Source organism: Pygoscelis adeliae, unplaced genomic scaffold (assembly GCF_000699105.1).
Source record: "Pygoscelis adeliae isolate BGI_AS28 unplaced genomic scaffold, ASM69910v1 Scaffold66, whole genome shotgun sequence".
In the NCBI taxonomy this organism is placed as follows: domain Eukaryota; kingdom Metazoa; phylum Chordata; class Aves; order Sphenisciformes; family Spheniscidae; genus Pygoscelis; species Pygoscelis adeliae.
Genome location: NW_008825167.1, coordinates 10744246 through 10763246, shown reverse-complemented (window position 1 = coordinate 10763246; position 19001 = coordinate 10744246). Strand labels below are relative to the sequence as shown.

The following is a 19001-nucleotide window of genomic DNA, read 5'->3' as shown; positions in this document are numbered from 1 at the left end:
TAGATACTAAAAAGGAGATCCTGTGTTTCCTGGGTGAAATGCAAACGACGTTTGTTGAAAGCATGCAGTATGGAGACAAAGATCTCAGTACTGTAAGAAAACCATTTGGTAGATAACAGTTCACATAGCAGCCAGTAATTGCACTTGTATTTTTTCCAGTGTTTGATTGGTGTGAAAGTGTAAATTCTGTTTAGATTTTTTTTCAGTGTTTATGATGTGCTGGTCCTTATTTGATTATCAAATCATTCCAGCTTGAAGCTATATCTTTAAAAAAATCTCTAATTTTTAATTCAAATATTTTGCAGCTTCAAGTATTATGCAAACTGTTTTATGAAAAAAAATGCACCATTTTAAAGCTGCTCAATAAATATTTTCTGTATTTTTGCATGTGGACTCAGCTGTTCACTCCATAGGTTCTTTTAATAGCCTGTATACAAAACAAAAACAAAAACAGAAAACAAAAACAACAAAAAAAGAAGTCTGCTGAGCTTTAGATAGGTAACATTAATTTAGAAATAAGTGTTGGCATCCAGCCCTAAATTCACAGACACCACAATTTTTTTCTAAAAGTTTTATATTAGCTTCAAAATAACAAGAACCAAAATTACTATCAGGAAACCACTTGGTTTGCCTTGTTCATCATTGAAATAATGAACAATGTTCAAGAGTCCATCTATAGTTAAGTCTCTTAAAATAGGCTTTGCTGTGTTACATTAATCAGAGACACAGAGTCACCTCTGGCAAGATGAGTTAAAGGAAATTGCCCTCCACACTAGCACCATAATATGATGTGCACTCCTAGAAATGTGAGAGTTGAGCAGCTATATGGCTACACAACCATTACCCCTGTGTTATCCCCTCAAAATGCTTGTCACCAGCCTTGAATTTAACTACTTAAATAGTTGCTGTTAACAGGAAGAATAGTGGGTTATATCAGTATATATCTCAATGTATTTTCTGGAGACTAATTACACTTGTAATTTTTTTTTTTTTTCTTTTTTTCTTTTTTTTTTTTTCCCCAAAGGGGACCCATAATACTATCAGCTATATCAGCACGGAAGCCTATAGATCAGGCCTAAGCCTTGAATTCATAAAAAATTTTGAACTAACAGTATTTCAAAATATTTTAAATGAAATTTTAAAAATGCTGGTGATCTCACTACATTTGTAGAATGTATATAAAGTGTCTCTAAACTTGGCCAGTATACTTTTCACAGTGTTTAAAAACAAGTATGTTGATCCAGATGTCAGCACCTCTAACCAGGACTGGAGTAAAAAAGCTGGATGAAACTCAAAGACAATAGTTTAGTGACTTCCTTTAACATTACTCTTTCAAACTTATATTAATCAAAATAGCATCTGTCCCTTCCGATCTCCACAGAACAGAAAATTCAGCTCAAACTGTGGTAAGGTGAACAGTGTACCACAAGGCTTCTCTTTTCTTCAAAAACATCTCTATAAGCATGTGCTCAATTTTTGACAAAATAAAGGAAATTTCAAAAGGAATGCTCAAAATGCTGTAAAAATATTGCTCAATTTCAACTAATTTTCAACACCCATCTAGCAACCAAAAGAAAGCTACTGCACTTATAACAAATCAATAATACCCTTGGATTACATTCCACCCATCTGCATCTACCGTAATTTTATTGCAAAATATAAAACATATGCAGCAGTGCTAGTAATGAAAGACCAGAGCCAGTTCTCAAGAGCATGAACAGAAAGATGATAACTGAACATACTGGGAGCTGAATAAACCCCCAAAAGAGCCCATGATAACACAGGTCTGATTTTTCAAAAGTACTTGTGATCTGGGCAGAAGAAAATACTGTTTCAAGCTTAATGTAAGGTAAATATAATAGCTTTTTCAGGTAACTGTTGTCACCATACTTCTTCATCATACAGTGCTTAACAGCAGTTTCAAAGGGGTTGATTAACCACATCTCCTACTACAAGGAGATTCCACAAACATAATTCACAACAGATTCCAAAGAAGAAAAAATTTGGAAAAATTGTAAAGGTAAAAACATTGTGTATTTTCAGTTTAAAACAAAACAAAACAACAGCAGCAACAACAAAAAGACTGTGTAAATATTCAATAGTTTTAAACCATAGCTTAATCCTCTAACAGTTATGTTGTTGAGTTACCATCCTTACTGAAAGGCAGCATGCAACTTGCGTTGCTCCAGGGAAGAGGGCTAGGACTTGTATTTCCCTCTTGTTCTGTGTGAAAGGTGAGCACTGCAACTATAGCTCCTGCTATAGCTGAAGAAATTAACTCTGTCTTTTGCATTGAGCTGAAAGGACCAGGCCACTGTGGAAAGGACAGTGGGAATGATGGTAGTGTCTCAAGGGAGAGACACAGGGGTTTCTTATCCTTGCCCTTTCCATGTTGCATCGGCACATGGAGGGTCAGTCACATTGCAACCTTCACATCGCCTCATAAAAGGGAAATTAGGTTATTATTTCCTAAGCTATTTCATGGCTTCAAAGATCTTGAAGAAGTAAAATGAACCCCTTTTTTGCATAGGTGGTGACGCTTACAGGGCTTTTTAGAAAACAAAACTGAAAGCCAAACAGTGTTTGCCACCTCCCCATCCTGCATGACAGAAGGAAGGATCCTACAGCAGTACCTGCACTTTAGACAAAAGGTACCTGCTCTGCAGAATTGAAAAGCACCCACTGTAGTTAGGGCAGTCAGTATCTTAGAATGCAAAATCCTTTCTTGTTGAAAACTCAGTGACCTTCTGCAGAAGTCTAGGAAGGTAACAGAAGGCATCCAAGTCGGATTTTATAGGTGACTATTCCTATAAAGCAAAACCAGTATACCCTCCCCCGTGGTTTCAGGGTCTTACGAAGACAATTCTCAAAACATGGCAAAATCTAAGAGTTAAAAATTGAGTACAAAGAAATATCAAGAATACCAACCACACGTCTTGGCTCAGTTGTGTCATCAAGGCCACAGAATGAATGCTAGTGAAAAAAACAAAAAAAGGAACAAAAACTATAACATAAGATCAAAAGAAAATGAGGAAAAAAGAAAAGAAGAAAGATGTAAGATATGTAATATGAAATCCAATGACATTACAGCAGTTAGTCTTACATCAATATTAATTGAGTTGATCTGAAAGAGAGGTACAGTACACCAATCTTACTCTAAAAAGGGGTAACAGGGTACAAAATTCAGTATTTGAGGGCAGCTTTACAAACAGTAACATCTGTGGTTTATGTAACTTCAGAAACATTAGGCTCAGCTCTGTGACTCAGTTAAGCAAGTTAATTACACACCTGAAAGCTTTCCTGAACCAAGACTTACCAAGCCAAGGGCACAAACTAAATGCAACTTAAATGGTAGAGAATCAGTTATGAGAAAAGCATGACGTATTTAAACAACGTTTGTTCCTCATGTATCAACTCATAGAATAAAACTGAGATTTTACATTATTCTTTTGTATAGCCTTTAGTTTATAATTTGCTGAAGAATCTATAGGGCAAAAATACTGTCATCCTTATGTTCTGATCTGACAGAATTTTACATAAAGCTTATAACTTGAATCCATTGCTAAAGGAAAATAAAAAGCCACACTCATGACTAACTGTAAGTGGTGCATTGCCCTTAGCTACAACTAGCAATGAGGCTCAGCTATAAATACTGCCCTTCCTTCAGAAGCATAAGACTTCTCTCCACAAATTATCGTGCTCAGTATCAGTGGCATGTAGGTGTAAGTCTGCACCCACTGACATATTAAACCTACAGAAGAACAATGAAGTAGAAGTATATCATTCATTGATTCTCTGACAACACAATCTTCCTTCAGGCAGTCAAATTCAGAATGGGATTTCATCCCAAGGGAAAAAAATTCAAATGTAATACAGATAGAAGGAAGCCCTCCACCATCCAGGCGTTGAAGGATAACAGAAAATGATGAAGCTTTTTTGAGGTCTCCTGCTAATGTACCATTAAGGCAAAGAGAACGTTAATCATTTTACCTCATTACCAGCTTTCTGCTAAGCTTGTGATTAAGCTGTTTCTTTTCCAGTACTTTTCCCCATCCATTGCACTGATGAACCAGTACAGATAATGCTAAATTCCATTTTCAAAACTAGCAGTCTGTCTAATTCAACACCTACTCTGTAAACTGTAATGGCAATGATTAAAGGCTTACATTTTGGCAATAGCAACATCTAGAGATTTTTATGTTTTAGAATAGGTGGATAAACACTAATATTTGCAGTAATTAACACGTAGAGATATCACCTATCCCTCAAGGTTTCTCTACCTTGAGGAGTTAACTGTAGCATCTTAGACATCACTGGCTGCTAGGCAGAAACATCTTCAGGTATAGAAGTGGTCCGGGGCAGAAGAGGGCAAAGGCAGCAAAAGAGCCCTTTAAAAGGGGTGGATACTGCCCATGTTTCTCTGCTAGTGGAAACGGGGACCACTGCCTCCCCGATGGATACAGACAGACTAGCCCCAGCCAGGGAGTAGTGGGGGTGATGTTAAGTGACAATTAGCAACAGCAGCAGACAGCCCAGCTCCTCACAGCTCTTCTCCTGGCTCTTCCACAAACCCAGCTGGATATCACGGTTCAAAAAGTGCGGGATGAGGTACTGCAGAGGGGAGACAACTACTGTGGGAGCAGAAGGGGCCAAGGAAGCCGCTGAGGGAATTGGAGTAGCTGCCAGAAGTGCAATACCCCCAGAGGGTGACACAGGAGGGACTGCCACATCCTGAGAGCAGATGAAGGGACAGTGAGATTAGTGAAGAAGAAACCTTCCCACATCCAGCACACTGCTCCTCAAAGCCTCTCCCAGTTCTGCAGACCCTACTGACCTCTTCCAATTCCCATTCAGAGTCCCCCCAAAGCCTTCCTTTGCTCTTTTATCCCGTTCTGATCCCAAAAGAAAAAAACAATGACTGAAAACTCCCCTAACTTCTCCATTCAGCCCAGCAGCAGGTATGTACCCATATGTACCGGAGAAAATGAACCTGAGAGGATGTGACTCATCGTGGGATCTAGGCACTGGTTTAGCAAAAGCAACGTAACTAAAACACTTTGCTAGAGCTTAGAGAAAACCCCATTGTCAGCCTATGCCCTGCAGAACAGCCTAAACTCCACAGACCTGGGAAACACTTGAGCCCATGGTCCAGGAACCTCATACCATCTCTTGCTTGGGACCACAGTGACCCAAATTTTGCTGTCTTTAGCCTCAATCAGAGCTCCTTCAAAAGAGGAGAAAATTTGGATCCAAAATATTAATTTGGAACTTGTTTCTATCTTAAAGCAAGAAATATTTTTTGTTTGCAGTGTTTGCCACGTGCACATCTAACTTTTTTTTAATTTTCAGTATTTGCAAGTTTTGCAAAGCAGTGTTATCCGAAGAACAGGGCTGAGCTAACTGCTCCTGTCAAACAGAGCCAAATCTTTTTGTTGTTTCTTGATCTAAACCACAGCAAATCCTCCCCCTTCTCATCTAGTGTCTTTCCAGACCCCTTGATTCCTTTCTGTACTTGATAGAAAACCCAGATAGCAAATAATTTTGAGCAGGGGACAGAGCTTCATTTCATGCAGCAATGACTTGAACTCAAACTTTCTCTCTCTTGTTTTAAAATAGATTTCATGATATTAGGTTAAGTACTATTAACGTCAATGCAACAGAGAAAAATAAATTAGTATGGAAAAAAAAATCCATTGGCATTGCCCAGGCGTTTATTTACCTTTTCCTCAATTTCTTTGAGTTGCCTCTTTTGAAGTTCTATTTTATCTTCTAGTTCTCGAATTCGCTGGAACAGGAAAAAGCGAAATAGAAATTATTATATCTAATTTGAAAAGTATATGAATCAAAAAGATAAGAAATAGATTAAAAACTAAGAGAACAAATGACCATTATTAATGTAATACTTCCTTTACAGTTGTATTAGGCATGTTCGTGGCAGGATTGCTCCACGTTTCCATGAAACCATGGCGTTTTAAACAAGCTGCACATTTAGAACATCATGTTTACTACCAGGAATCCTAATCATCACCACTCATTAATCATAATTTTAACATAAACACACAGACAATTCCAATTAGCATCAAAATTCTTAGAAGTACAACACTTCTTTCTCTGCGACTACCGGAAGTTTTTCTACTTACCTAGACAGTCAGCAGATTATACTATTACATTTCATTTTAACTCTCTACTTTAATTTCCTCTAAAACATAACCATGCTTCTGGCATAGTCACGCCATACCAGAAAAACAGAGCACACATTTTCAGATCATCACCAAGACGCCATCCAGAGATTCAGCTCCGTCTTATTACCAGAGCCACCTCCCACCAGAGTCAGAAGGAATGTCTCCTTCAGTGTAGCTCTCTGTATTTTTAAGGATTTTCCTTGTTCAGTTCCACAGAAGTTCTCCAAAAATATGACTGTTGTTGGATCCACATATGCTATCTTATTTCTGTCCCCTTGTTTCCTTTCTATAAGTTACACTTCTTTTCTTTTTATTTTTTTTTTTATTTTTCTGCACTTCTACATTAAGAAGATGCATTTTATTACACTTTTAGTATATTGTACTCGTTACAGATAAAGTAAGTTCATAAATACTTTTTTTATAGGCAGAAACCTGGAATCTCCTACTAACAGCCACTGCGAATCAGGGGGCAAATTTATACTGTCAGCTTTTTTCAGGATTAACTACCTGACCTTTGCCAGGCCTACAATAGTTAAGGTTATTAACAATTTCTGAACTTTGAAAGAGAAATTATCATTTAGTCTAATTTCTATGCATAGGCAAATAAAATTAATGTAGCAGCTGCTGCATCACTCCCAAATTATTTTATTACTCCCAAATTGACTTGAACAATAGTATCTCTTTCAAAACAACATCCAATCATTATTTATAAACCCGTGTGATCAACTGACGTTGACAGTTGATTCCCTGCATTCAATTCAAAGACCTCAAAGAGTGGGAAATGCCCCATACTCGTGGTAGCCCAGGACAGTCGCAGCAAGGCAGCAGCTGATCCAATGACCATTTTTTATTGGTTTTGAGAACTACAGAGTTTGGCCTGAACATTTCAAGTCTAACCTGGAGCTACCCCAAAGATGAGATACATCCACCCTGCAGTTCGCCTTGCCTAGGGCATACTAGTCTCCACACAAATACTGCAGACAGGTCGCAAGCAATAGCTTTGTTATTGTTGCTGCTGTTTTAAAATAAAAGATTTTGCTTAAATGACTGTTTTGAATGTTATGCAGTCAGAATAAGTCAATCAAAACCTCCACTGTATCATGCTGCATTGCTCACAGATTTCCCCAGATATCATAAAAGCACAAACCAGATTACCTGCATGTGACACAAGTGCATGCAGTTTTGCTGACAGTAACAAATGCCCCAAGCACAGCTGTATTAATTTCACTCTATTACATTGGAACTGATTTATACTTCATCTACTCCCTGCTCAAGGCAAGTCTATCTCTCAAGCTATCATCTTCATATACTGCATGTACCAGGAATATTACAATCCCTGTAAAAAGCCACGGGATGAGAAGCAGGCAGATGTCTGAGATCTCTGGTCCATCGGGTTACACTCTTGTTTCTCTCCCACTCATTTCAGTTATGCTGATTCCTACTTACAACCACATCCCAGAGCTGAGTGACAGACTTCAGTTCGCTGGGGGTCCTGCTATGCTCTGTGATAACATTTGCCCATGGTGAGATAAGTGGAGAGAAGCAATATTTTTAAATACTATTTTCACCTTCAAGATTCATCATGTGAGATATTTTTTCAATATCTGCTGAGAACTCACCTCCAGAAAAAAAGGAAAAGAAAAAAGTCCCCAAACATCTGGTGGCTTTCTCACCTCAGGGTTTACGGCAAGTGTTCTTTTATAAAAGAACATGTTAATTAGGATAAGATGGCATTTTTCAGATTTGGGAATTCTGTTAATTAAGTAAAAATTGAGATGTTATTATTCCCTTATGAATTTTTAATCTTTTCAAAAGATTATAGCTATTCAGCTATTCTCTCCAGCTATTCAGAATAGTTCTAAAAAAAGGGCTGAGGCTTCTGTTTTCCAATTCCCACCCATAACCCACCATAATTGTTAAACTTTGTGAGACAAAAGATAGAGAATAGTTTTAAGGTGAGGAAATATACATTTTCCTAAAAGTCAGTTTAAATACAAAGACAACCTAGCAATTAAAAGGGAATATGCATAGGATTTAAGTTCTTAGCAGTGAAAATCTACAAAAAAATCCTCAAAACAACTAGATTTATGTCAGTAAGATAGATATATACAGGGTGGATATAGCCTGTAGGGCAGATATTTACATGTATACATGTGTATATGTAGACCTGTTCCAGACTTGTCACCTAAAGATAATATGTTGAAGACAGGTGACTGTTTAAATAGCTAGTATTCCCCTTATATGAGTGGAAATCACAATGACAGAAGACTTATGCTGCAAATGAGTAAGATTTTGTAACCAACTTCTTTACTACAGAAATTAAGAGTTCAAACCTAGACAGGTCAGAATTTGTGCTAAAACACAAACGTGGGCTGGAATTTTCGATCAGGTATCAAAGCTTGGAGTTGTTTATTTCTAGTTGTTTACTTGCTTTCCCCTGGAGTATTGTAGGGAGGCTTATGGAGGAGGATGAAGTGGGCGTAGCTATTCCCATCAACACCCTCTGATTGCACAGGGTCAGCACTGGAAGATAACCAGCCCAGCTCAACTATTTATATATCCTGAAAAATCTGATTTAACTCATTTCTTCAGCTATTTATATATCCTGAAAAATCTCATTTAACTCATTTCTTTGCATGTAACTGCAGAGATGGCCTTAAAAATATATACGTATATATGCAATATATTGGCAGGAAAAAACAGATTTACATCTGCATACAGTATTTAACACAAAAATAATTCTTTTCCCCATTATACTTATCTGTGTTTACAGTATTACCTTGATCATAGAAAGATAACAATTTCCAAAATATGACTTTAAAAAATACATGTAAGCTACATGCAATAATCCTAGCTTTAAGAAAAAAAGTATCTTCTAGAAGTAGCAAGAGATGTTCCTCAGTCAAAGTTTATATTAAACTACTGAGAAGGAAATTACAGAGAAGGAAATTACAGAAAAATTGCACATACTAATTAAGACCAAAGGCAGGACTGCTTGAGATCATTATAAGCATTTGCATCTTTACCTACTGTTCCTTTTATTTGCAAGAATTAGCAATCAAGAAGCTGTGGACTCACTCTCAGGTTTTCAACATTTGATTAGATGCTTTCAATAAATTCTGATTTGTTTATGTTTGCAAAAGCATAACTGTGACAACAAATCGCGCAGAACTATTTCATTGTTATCAAGAAATTCTACCTACTTTCATGCTTCAGGGCATAAATTGATGATCAGCAAGCCAAGCTTTTCCTGCTATGTCATATAGAGTTATAACAGTTGTGCTATAAAAGATGCGTTCGGCTCTATCCTTGACAAGGCTCTCAGGAACTTTGCAGGCTAAATCCAGGGCATTTTCAACTGCACAAAAGGCCATGTGAAGAAGCAACAAAATCTACTATATCTTGCTATCAAAACATTGAGAAGTCTTGGCTGAGAAGAAAGCCGCAGGCTGTTCTTTTTTTTATTCTCATTTTTTAAAAAGGGAGGGACAGAAGACATGGATAGATAATCTAAAACCAGTACAGTGCTTATGTTTCCTTTAAACCCACTAGCATTGGTCACAGTCAGAGTGAGGATTAGGGGCAAAGTGGAGCAGTGTTCTGCTGGGTTCTAGCAATTCCTGTGTTCCTATGGTTAATAGCTGCCCCTCAGTCACGAGTGCACCTTTTCGGGACTGACAGGGTTCATGAGAATAACACTGTGTTGTCAAATCATGGGGCCGTACAAAGGAATTACTGTAGGCAAACAAAGAGCCAATCAGACAAAAGTAGCGCAATGAAACTGTAACCATGAAAGAGAAGAGCGTAAACGTTAGGGACATGGATTCTTAGCACTGTCCGCCTCGACCACATTCAAAACGAACCTGCCAAAATAATGAATACTAATCTGTCATTGATTTTATTGCAATAGCAAATAAAACCTCACAAAACTTCAGGATGATGGATGGGCAGATTGGTGAATACTCCCTGTTACTACCTTCACCCGCATGGAGCTCTCCTGAGTTTCGGAAAGAGGGTTAGACGAGCATCCGTTTCAGTAGGGCAGGTACCTACGTGATAAATCATCCTTCCACTAGCAATGAAGTTTGCTGCCACTTCTGAGTAAGTGCTTGCAAGCATCCAGAAAGCAGCAGGGGCTGAAAGGGCCCTACTGCTGTACTGAGTTAACAGCAGATGGCTCTGCCGGCCAAGCTATGGCTGGAACAGCAACTTCAGCTCTGTCAGGAGTGAGGCTCAGCTGTGAAATCCATTTGCATTTCCAAACAGCTACAGAACAAAGACGCTAAAGATGTACAACATATGCCTTACTTATTACTTAACTGCAATTTGAACAGACTTTTAATTTCCATTATAAAATTTTTCTTAATAGTAGTTACATATATATACAAAGGCAGGTGGCACAGCTATAATCCTGATAGACAGCCTAAAAATGCTAACAATTAGGTAAGAGAGAGAACATCCAGAAAGTTCAGGCAGCCAAAGCATACATTGCCTTTGGAAGTCTATAGTGCAAAGACTGGCATATGACTGAAAGTCTGTTAAAGCACCCCTAACATGGCACTATATATGACATTACTTTACTGAACAGAGCCATAAAAAGGAAGTTTACCATCAGTCATTTCCAGTTGTATAAATTATACGTGCACTGACTGCAGTGATCATATACTGCTCCTCCTCTTCAATCCAGTGCTTGGAGAGCTCCCAAACACAAAGGGCTGTCAAATTGCCCCAAAGCAGGAAATTAAACATTTTTCTCAGCAGAAGATTCCTAATGTGCCAAAGATTCCTCCTAAATGCTCACAACCCTCATTTCATCAGCTAGGTACTGATTTCAAAAGGGAATTTCTGTAATTTTTAGCATGGTCTGGCTCCCGGGGCTATGCTGCAACCTCAAGGTTGCAAGCCACATCTCTGGGATGGCTGAGGAATCAAGGTTTAGGTGAAATGCAAGCAGCATGATGGTGATGTGTGCCTGGAAATATTACTCTACTTTCACTAACAGAGAAACTCCAGTAACACAGGCTTAGAAAACTCAGCTTGCATTATGGAGCAAAGAAATACAAATAATGAAGCTGATAGTGGAAACGATAGTATTGCACTTCCATTACTTAACATCATTGAATAGTTTAGCCAAAACAAAAATATTGCTCTATTAAAAAAAAAAAAAAAGTTAATTGTATTCCCACACAGTACACATGAAGTACGTGTGCCCAACTTGTGTTATAATAGCAATCCATCTACATTAAGTACCGTTTCCATTAATACAGTGCCTGTTGTAAAGGAGCGCTGAAATAAATGGAAAACCTTCTGCCGAGCTCAGTGAGCCCTAGATTTCAGTCTCAGAGCTATCATTTTTCTGCTGGAGGCAATAAATTAGCCCAGTAATGATTTGTCATCATTTTGAGAGTTTGTCATGGGAAGAACTTCAGCATTACAAAGAAAGAAAATTGATCTGAGATGTAATGAAGTGCCCTACTACTCTAAGATGTTAGGTCCAAATGTCCTCCACCAAGCAACCAAAATGTGCGTATTTCCTAATTTGTTTTAGTTTTTCTTTCACGATACCTCACATTCTGATGAGAAATGGACAGTGTCTCCAATCTCTACAATTACATGGTCCCTTACACACATTCTGGTTTTTTGACCTGATCTCCCAGCTACCTTTTTAGTAGCAAACACAGATTCTGAGAATTTCGGTGTTTTCTATTTATTGGATAGTGATGCAGGCTAGATGAAGTGGACTTCTTCATCCAAGTCTTTTGTCCTCTCCAATTCACTTATAGCCTTAGCCAGTCATTCACAGTCCTGAACCAACATCTTGGATGGCTTCAAATCCTCAAGGAGCTTTGCCAAATGGGGAAAATGCTGCCAGGAAAGGAACTTCTGTGACAAATTTCATCTTCTAGACAACGATGACTACTTCATCCTTCATGTAGGTGTCAAGCTGCAGAATTGATGTTCTTGTTTCCTAGATAAGCGTGTAAGTAAAGAGCCCATCTAAACAAACGTACTATTTTACTGACAGCAACATCAAGAAGATCAATTTATCTGGCTGCAAAATATGCTCCTTGCCATGCTACTACATTTGTGAAAACACAAGAATGTACTAATCAGGGGGTTTAGAAATCACCTTAATAGTTCCTGTGACACACTCTGATTGGATTTACATTCATCAGCAAATCCAAGAAAACAATTTGATAATTTTAGCACAAAGCAGACAAAGAAGGATTTGCTAAGCTGCTTAGAGCCCCAGCTCTGAAATGCTGGAAAGGTTCAGACTGATGTACATTCACAAGATAGGCGCCATGGATGGACTAGATCAGACATGAACCGTGTTTTGAATCTTTGAAGCCAGCTTATGATCAAGAATGTATCTCATTCTGCAGCAAAATTTAGCAAGGGAAATATTTTATCAATCTGACAAAGGGAAGAATCAATGTTGTTTCATTATATCATTATTTTAAGCAGCTTCTCAACACTATTAAGACACAGGTATGTAAGATCTTTAATAATGTGAACAGCATAACTATGTTACATGCATAAATTTAAGCAAAGATGAATATAAACTGACTTGCCTTTAGCTATTATTCAAATCACTAAGCTGATGGATAAAATTCCTTAATGAATATAAATATATTATTTTCTTGATTTTTTTTTTAAAACCTAAAGCATTTTAACAGCTGTCTAAAAGCCTCTACTGTGTTTACAATACAATTTGCATATGTAATTGCCACATGCATTTAGTCAAGCTGTTGGATCTGCTACTGTAAGGGGTGTGGATTCAGGAATCCAAATGTTCCCATGTTTATATGTTTAGTCCCGTATTCCTAGAATGTGATTTTGCATAATGGTTATAAGGAAACAAGCAAGCACAATGTAACAGCATTAGCTTAAGCTATTTTTGTTGCCATTTTGTTTTACTTTATGGATGAAAAATTAATATAAATTTCAGCCAGTTGAATATGATAATAATAGATCATTTTGGATATACTATACCTCTCTGATTCTCACCAAGGTCTTTCTTTACATAGCAGGTAAAAATTTCATTCCTTTCTGTGTTCAGCAGTCTCAACCCTGATAATCCAATTAACAGTTACTGAAGTAGGAGAATTGTTCTTGTTAATCTTTATTATGCCTTTGTAGTTTCTTTATTTGCCTTCCTGAGGAGAATGAACCTTTTAGCAGCTGCACTGATGCATTTCTCAGCATCAAAGTTAGCATGTATTCAATCACATTGGTCTTAGTAAATCAGTGAATTTTATAAATGCATTTAGCTTAAAATAACTACTTGTTATAAGCTGATACTGAATGACTAGATGTACATGAAGGTATGGCTTAATATTTACTAGTAAACTTGATTTTTTTTTAACACCAAGAGTCTTTTAATTTATGCTATAGTAAAACTACATCATACATTGATATCTAACAGAAGAATATCAGCAGTCCTATTGCTTTTCATTAGGGAAAAACAATAATTAAAGCCACGTTAGACATATCTGCACAGAATGGCTATTCTAAGTCTATGTGAGCTCAGAAGACAAAACACATTCAACATCTTAAAATTGACTCCTTGACAGCCTAGACCCATTATCAGGAAAAAACCAAAACAAACCAAACAAAAAAAAACCAGCCAAGCATCATGTAATATTTATTTAGCATTAAATTTAGATTATTTTACATTCAGATATTTAAATGGCAAATTTCCATGTAAGTAATTATCATGATATACGTATGAATTGTGCATACGAAAACACAATCTTCACTTCTATAACAAACTTCACAACACTTTCTTTTTTAGACTTGCCTTTCCTCAGCTCCCACTGGCCTTTCCTAAGAAACATAGGGTATTCAGGATTTCAGATGAGAGGACTTCAGCATTCAAACTTCAGATGAGAGTTTTCTTGATTCTAATATTACTTTAAGGCATACAGTTGCTCTTAACTTGAGTACAACCTCAGTCACACCTTGTTTAGGACAAAGGAAGCAGACCTTTCAGATATATTTTGTAGGTATTACACCAGTCCTGCTATCGCCACTTATTCAGACAAGTAGCATCACTAAGGCAGTTAGCAAAGCAGGCACGGTTTGATCTGAAGCCTAAATATACAGAAAACATACATAAGGAAACACTGTAAGATAAACATATAGAAACGACTAAAATTAACTCTCATCTGCCATGCATGTCATCTGTGGGAAATTACGGAAGTTTATTGTGATAGTGTCATTATAGCAGCAATGATGCCTTGAAAGACTCAACATTCACTCCTGCATGACAGATCAATACCACAGGTCAACTCTGAATAACCTAGTCATGATGTGCCTGATGAATATAGATGACAGTTAGACAGCTATGATATCAGATGCCTATAAGAGCAATTCATTAATAGAAAAAATGCATTATAAACAGTTATATGTTGAACAGCAAAGCACAGAACATTTCTCAACTACAAGCATTAGTATTGGCGAAAAAAAAAAAAAAAAAAATCACTGGTTGCCCTATGTATTCCTCTTCATGTATAGTTGTCTGCAAATAGCTGGGAATTAACTTTGCTAGCACCTTGACACTTCAGATTTAAAATAAAAACATTAAAACAGAACATCTATATAGATTTGGATGTAAAATGATCTGAGACTTTCCCCAATTATTACTGTGTAAGTAATACTTCTACCTACTTTCTGAATTGTGTGACAAAGCTGTGAGGTTTTGACCAAGGCAGCCTCTCTGGCGCAAGGCAACATGCCAGAGGAGGTGCTGTCTTTAATTTGTCCTCTCTGACACAAGGCAGTGTGCCAAAGAGGACAAATTTAAGACAACACCCCCTCATGCCTATCATTGAGGTACACTGAGCATAGCATCCTCTCTCCCTCTCTCCCTCCCCCAAGAGACTTCCCAGTCAAACATTAAACCTTAATAATTCTCCTTGGGTGAAAAATAGATGGTCTATCAACCCTAACAGATTACACAGCAAAGGGGAGCAGAACAACTGCTGGATTTATCCAAGCTTTACCTGAATATCCGTAGTACATCTCAGGTTCCTACTTCACACTGGCAATTACTGTATTAACAAATTAATTTTTTTAAATGAAGGTTTTCAGAAAAAAAAACAACAAAAAACCAAATATGTATTCCAAATGGCTGAGCTAATATGATCTTATAGATATGGTGACATCCAACCCTATGGATTTGTAAACAAACTACTCTCCCAGTGTGAAAAAGGTGTCCTACCTAGGAGAGAGCAGGGAGAAATCATGGAGGAATGGCATCCACTGTAGCTTTGTTTGACCTTTAAGCAGTAAGAACTTGGCTCTTCAGGTCAGAAAAAAAAGGAAGAAGAAACTTAGTGAAGGAAATTAGTTTGGTGTTTCTTGATTTCAAGCTGTATTTATATTTTGACATTTCAGGATGATAAAAGACATCACTGCTTCTGACTTTTTCCTTGGTGTCCATGAAAAAAAGTGCCCTAGGCATTGCATTTGCAGTGAATCCTTCTCTACGGCAGTGAGATATAGAGGTCAGTTTTGAGTTATACCTGTTTAGTCCTAAAGAATCGTCCTATGCCTTCTTCTAGTAAAATGTGCAAATAAAGTGGCAATTTCTGCTTTTATTACCGATGAATAATCCAACCTGGTCATAGGAGTAAATGCTATAGTTTAAAGAAAACATAGTTAAAATATTTACAGCTATATTCCAACTATTTAGAGTTGGAATTTGGATGCCTTCAGCATTCCATAGATGTATTATATTCAGGTCTAGAACTGAAGCGATGGCTTGTTTTACTCTGTAAAACTGAGTTCCATCCAAGAATATTCTAACCCAGGTTAGAATAAAACACCCCCATCTTAGTACAGTACTACAGTGCAACTCAGAGAAAAAAATGTTTCACACTTTTTGATGACACAATGAAATAACACATCTTTTCTATTTCTTTTTTCTTACAATTTTATACAAAGATAAGACTGCTCTGGGAAATTATTGGATTACATTAATAAAATCTGTCTCTTGAATCCTTTCTGATCAGCAGCAACCATTTCTGGAAATGAGTGTGTGTCAATCTGCTGTCCTTCAAGGATTTTCTAGCTTCTCTTTGTATTTAAAATAACTTAAAATGAAATCAGAATAAATTCTATTTCTATTATAAATTTTCTTCATGTTTAAATACTGCCAACAGTGCAATTTGAATTAATCTATCCTAATTCTGACAGCTTTCCACAGCTTCTTACCCCAGAAGCAGCTACAGTAAAACCAACAGGAATATATTTCAAGTTAGATCCCATTTGGTTTACATAAAGCATAATCTGACCTCTAAATATTTATTAATTTCAGCAGATAACACAATCACAATATATTTTTAAGGCGATCTAACCATGATGCTGTGTGGACTTTTTGTGTTGTTTTTTTCTGGGTGGCTGTTTTTTGGTTTTGGGTTTGGGGTTTTTTTTGTTTGCTTAATTAAGAAGTTGATATCACTACTTCAGAAACACGTTGTATTGCTCCATTTGAAATATTTTTTCTCAGAGATGGTTTTTATAGCTACACCAACACATTTTTCTCTCTCTAGAAATGGCTTAGCATGTTAGACATATGTAAAAAATTACCCTTCTTAACAGAACCTGCTAGCAATGATCTTCATATTTTCCAAAATGCACAAAAGTCATGCCACTGCACTGACTAGAGCACAAATGTTACTTTTAAATGAAGTCCTGCTAAAAATAAACCAGACACTGATTGACAAAAGCTTATAATAACAATGTAGCACAATGAGACATTTTTGATGGCAATATAGGCAGGAAAGGCAGTTGAACTGCACATACCCTATGGCTAGAAGCAAATATCACAAGCTGCTCATGACAAATTTTTAATTAACATATTTTGCCTCCTCCAAATAGAGAGGATGGTGTAAACCAAAGCACCTTCTCTGACTTAAAGGGAGTACTGTCAATATGCTTCAGCTGAGGATCTGTCCTCCAGACCTGCATGTTGCACTCTGGGTTTAATAAAAGCGTTGTATGCCTTAGCAAGCAGATCTAATCACAGAGTCTGTCTAATTTGGCTCCGCAGAGGCCTGGTTTCCTTAATACACAATGGGTATACATGAATGGTTCCACTTATATACTAATGAACAATAATAATGTGGGGCTATACATGCCCAAGATGAACAGACTTACCAATGTAAAACAGGGCCTAACATCCTAAAATGTATTTATTTCACTGGAACAAAGTCAATACCCAGTGGCTAAGAACTAAGGCTTTATATCTGGACAAAGAAGCACACATAAAGCAGCACAGGCTCCCATTTAGACAACAGTTTACCCACTGTCTTATGCATGTCCCTGTCCCTTTCAGACAGTACATTCCCCAGGAAGAACATTTACCAGCTCTGTAAACCCAGCATCTCACAAGCTAAATCCTCAAAGTCCCTGCATGAAGCAGTTCACCTATAATGAAACCCTGCAGACCTACCTGCAGCCTTCATCACATGCCTTGCCTGCAGTATGGTCAAGGATCATTTACATGCAGAAGGAGAGAACTCCTCCTTCTCCACCATCAGATCTTCTTGGACCCCCACTCTGCATGTCTGACACAGAAACTCTGACTCAGAGAAGGTTGTAGCCAGCCTGCCAGGATAAGCAGAGTTGTTCTTTTGAAGCCCTTGTATCAGGCAGACCAAATGGTAATGGAAACAAAGAAACAGGCCTGGAAGTGATCAAACTCCCAGAGTTTCAGAGAATTTGGAGTCTTTAATACACGGTTTCTGTTTCAGGGAAAGTTTGAGAGTGTTTGCAACAAGGACATTCTGTATTAAGTCTTGCAGGTCCATCGTGCTGTCCTATCATTTGCCATAACCTCTACTTCAGCAGAGTAAGAAGGGTGGTGATACTGTAAAGGCACTGCAGACTGTACAAATATGACCAGGTCTAGACTACAGTTTTTCCAGAATAAAGGGTAATGGGTGCTTGCTAATGCCGTGATGTCAGCAAAAGAAAAGAGGGAATTAATTTAATGTAGCATCTAGGGATGTACTATACTTAGAGCAGCTTCATCCATACCTTAGGACTCTGCCAACACAGGTATGCTCTCATTTTTGTAGCATTTCAGCTGCTGTCATCTGCTAGTGTAGACGAATGTAATCCTATGAGAATTAGCCCTGTGACACTACTGATCCATGCTAGGGGGGGTTGTTTGTTTGTTTGTTTGTTTGTTTTTAAGCCGTGGACATTTGCGTACAACTACTAGGTTATCAGTGTTGACCACTGGTCCCATAAGGACCCACAAATACAACCTTCAAGAAGAAAACAACTGAGAAAAAGAAACTGAGCAAAGGATTTCAAATGTAATCTGTTAATCTCCCATACCCCAGGCAAATTAACTACCTTCTTCGCCTTTGTTTTTCCTGTCTACTATGGGGGGTTAAAAATAGATGACTAAAATACTTAGCTCCTTAGTAAGCAGTAGAATTCAGTTTAACGTGTCCTGTAGGGCTGTAACATTAGCATGTCTAATTACATGGACACAACATGAAATTCTAATGACAGTATAAAATGGATCTGGAGACAGGTACATAAACATCCATGGCTAATGAGGCTGTGTTTATGCTAGCATTTTTGTTCACAGCAGGAGTGAAGTTTTCTGCCACACTCATCATATTTAACTTTATGTTGTGGAGCAATCTGTAAATACATGAACCGGGCTCAACGGAAGATGTGCTCCAGATGTGCACCTGAAGTGCTCTGACTGATAGCGAGCAGTCCATGGGACCAAACGGAACACAGTCCAAATTAAACTCCTGATATCTGTCTAGGAAATCGGAAGACTGGCAA

The 19001-nt window shown here is 37.6% G+C and overlaps 1 protein-coding gene across 1 annotated transcript in view; it reads right to left on the bottom strand.

The window, feature by feature from the left end:
- Window positions 1-365: 365 nt before the first annotated feature.
- The window catches only part of JAKMIP1 (janus kinase and microtubule interacting protein 1), a 108851-nt gene continuing 90215 nt past the window's right edge, over window positions 366-19001 (bottom strand). The window contains exons 20-22 of the mRNA XM_009328844.1: window positions 5720-5785; window positions 2929-2973; window positions 366-427 (exon numbers count right to left, since the gene is read on the bottom strand). Coding sequence (XP_009327119.1) covers window positions 395-427; window positions 2929-2973; window positions 5720-5785 — 144 coding nt within the window. The 3' untranslated portion in view covers window positions 366-394. The remainder of the gene's footprint in view (window positions 428-2928; window positions 2974-5719; window positions 5786-19001) is intronic.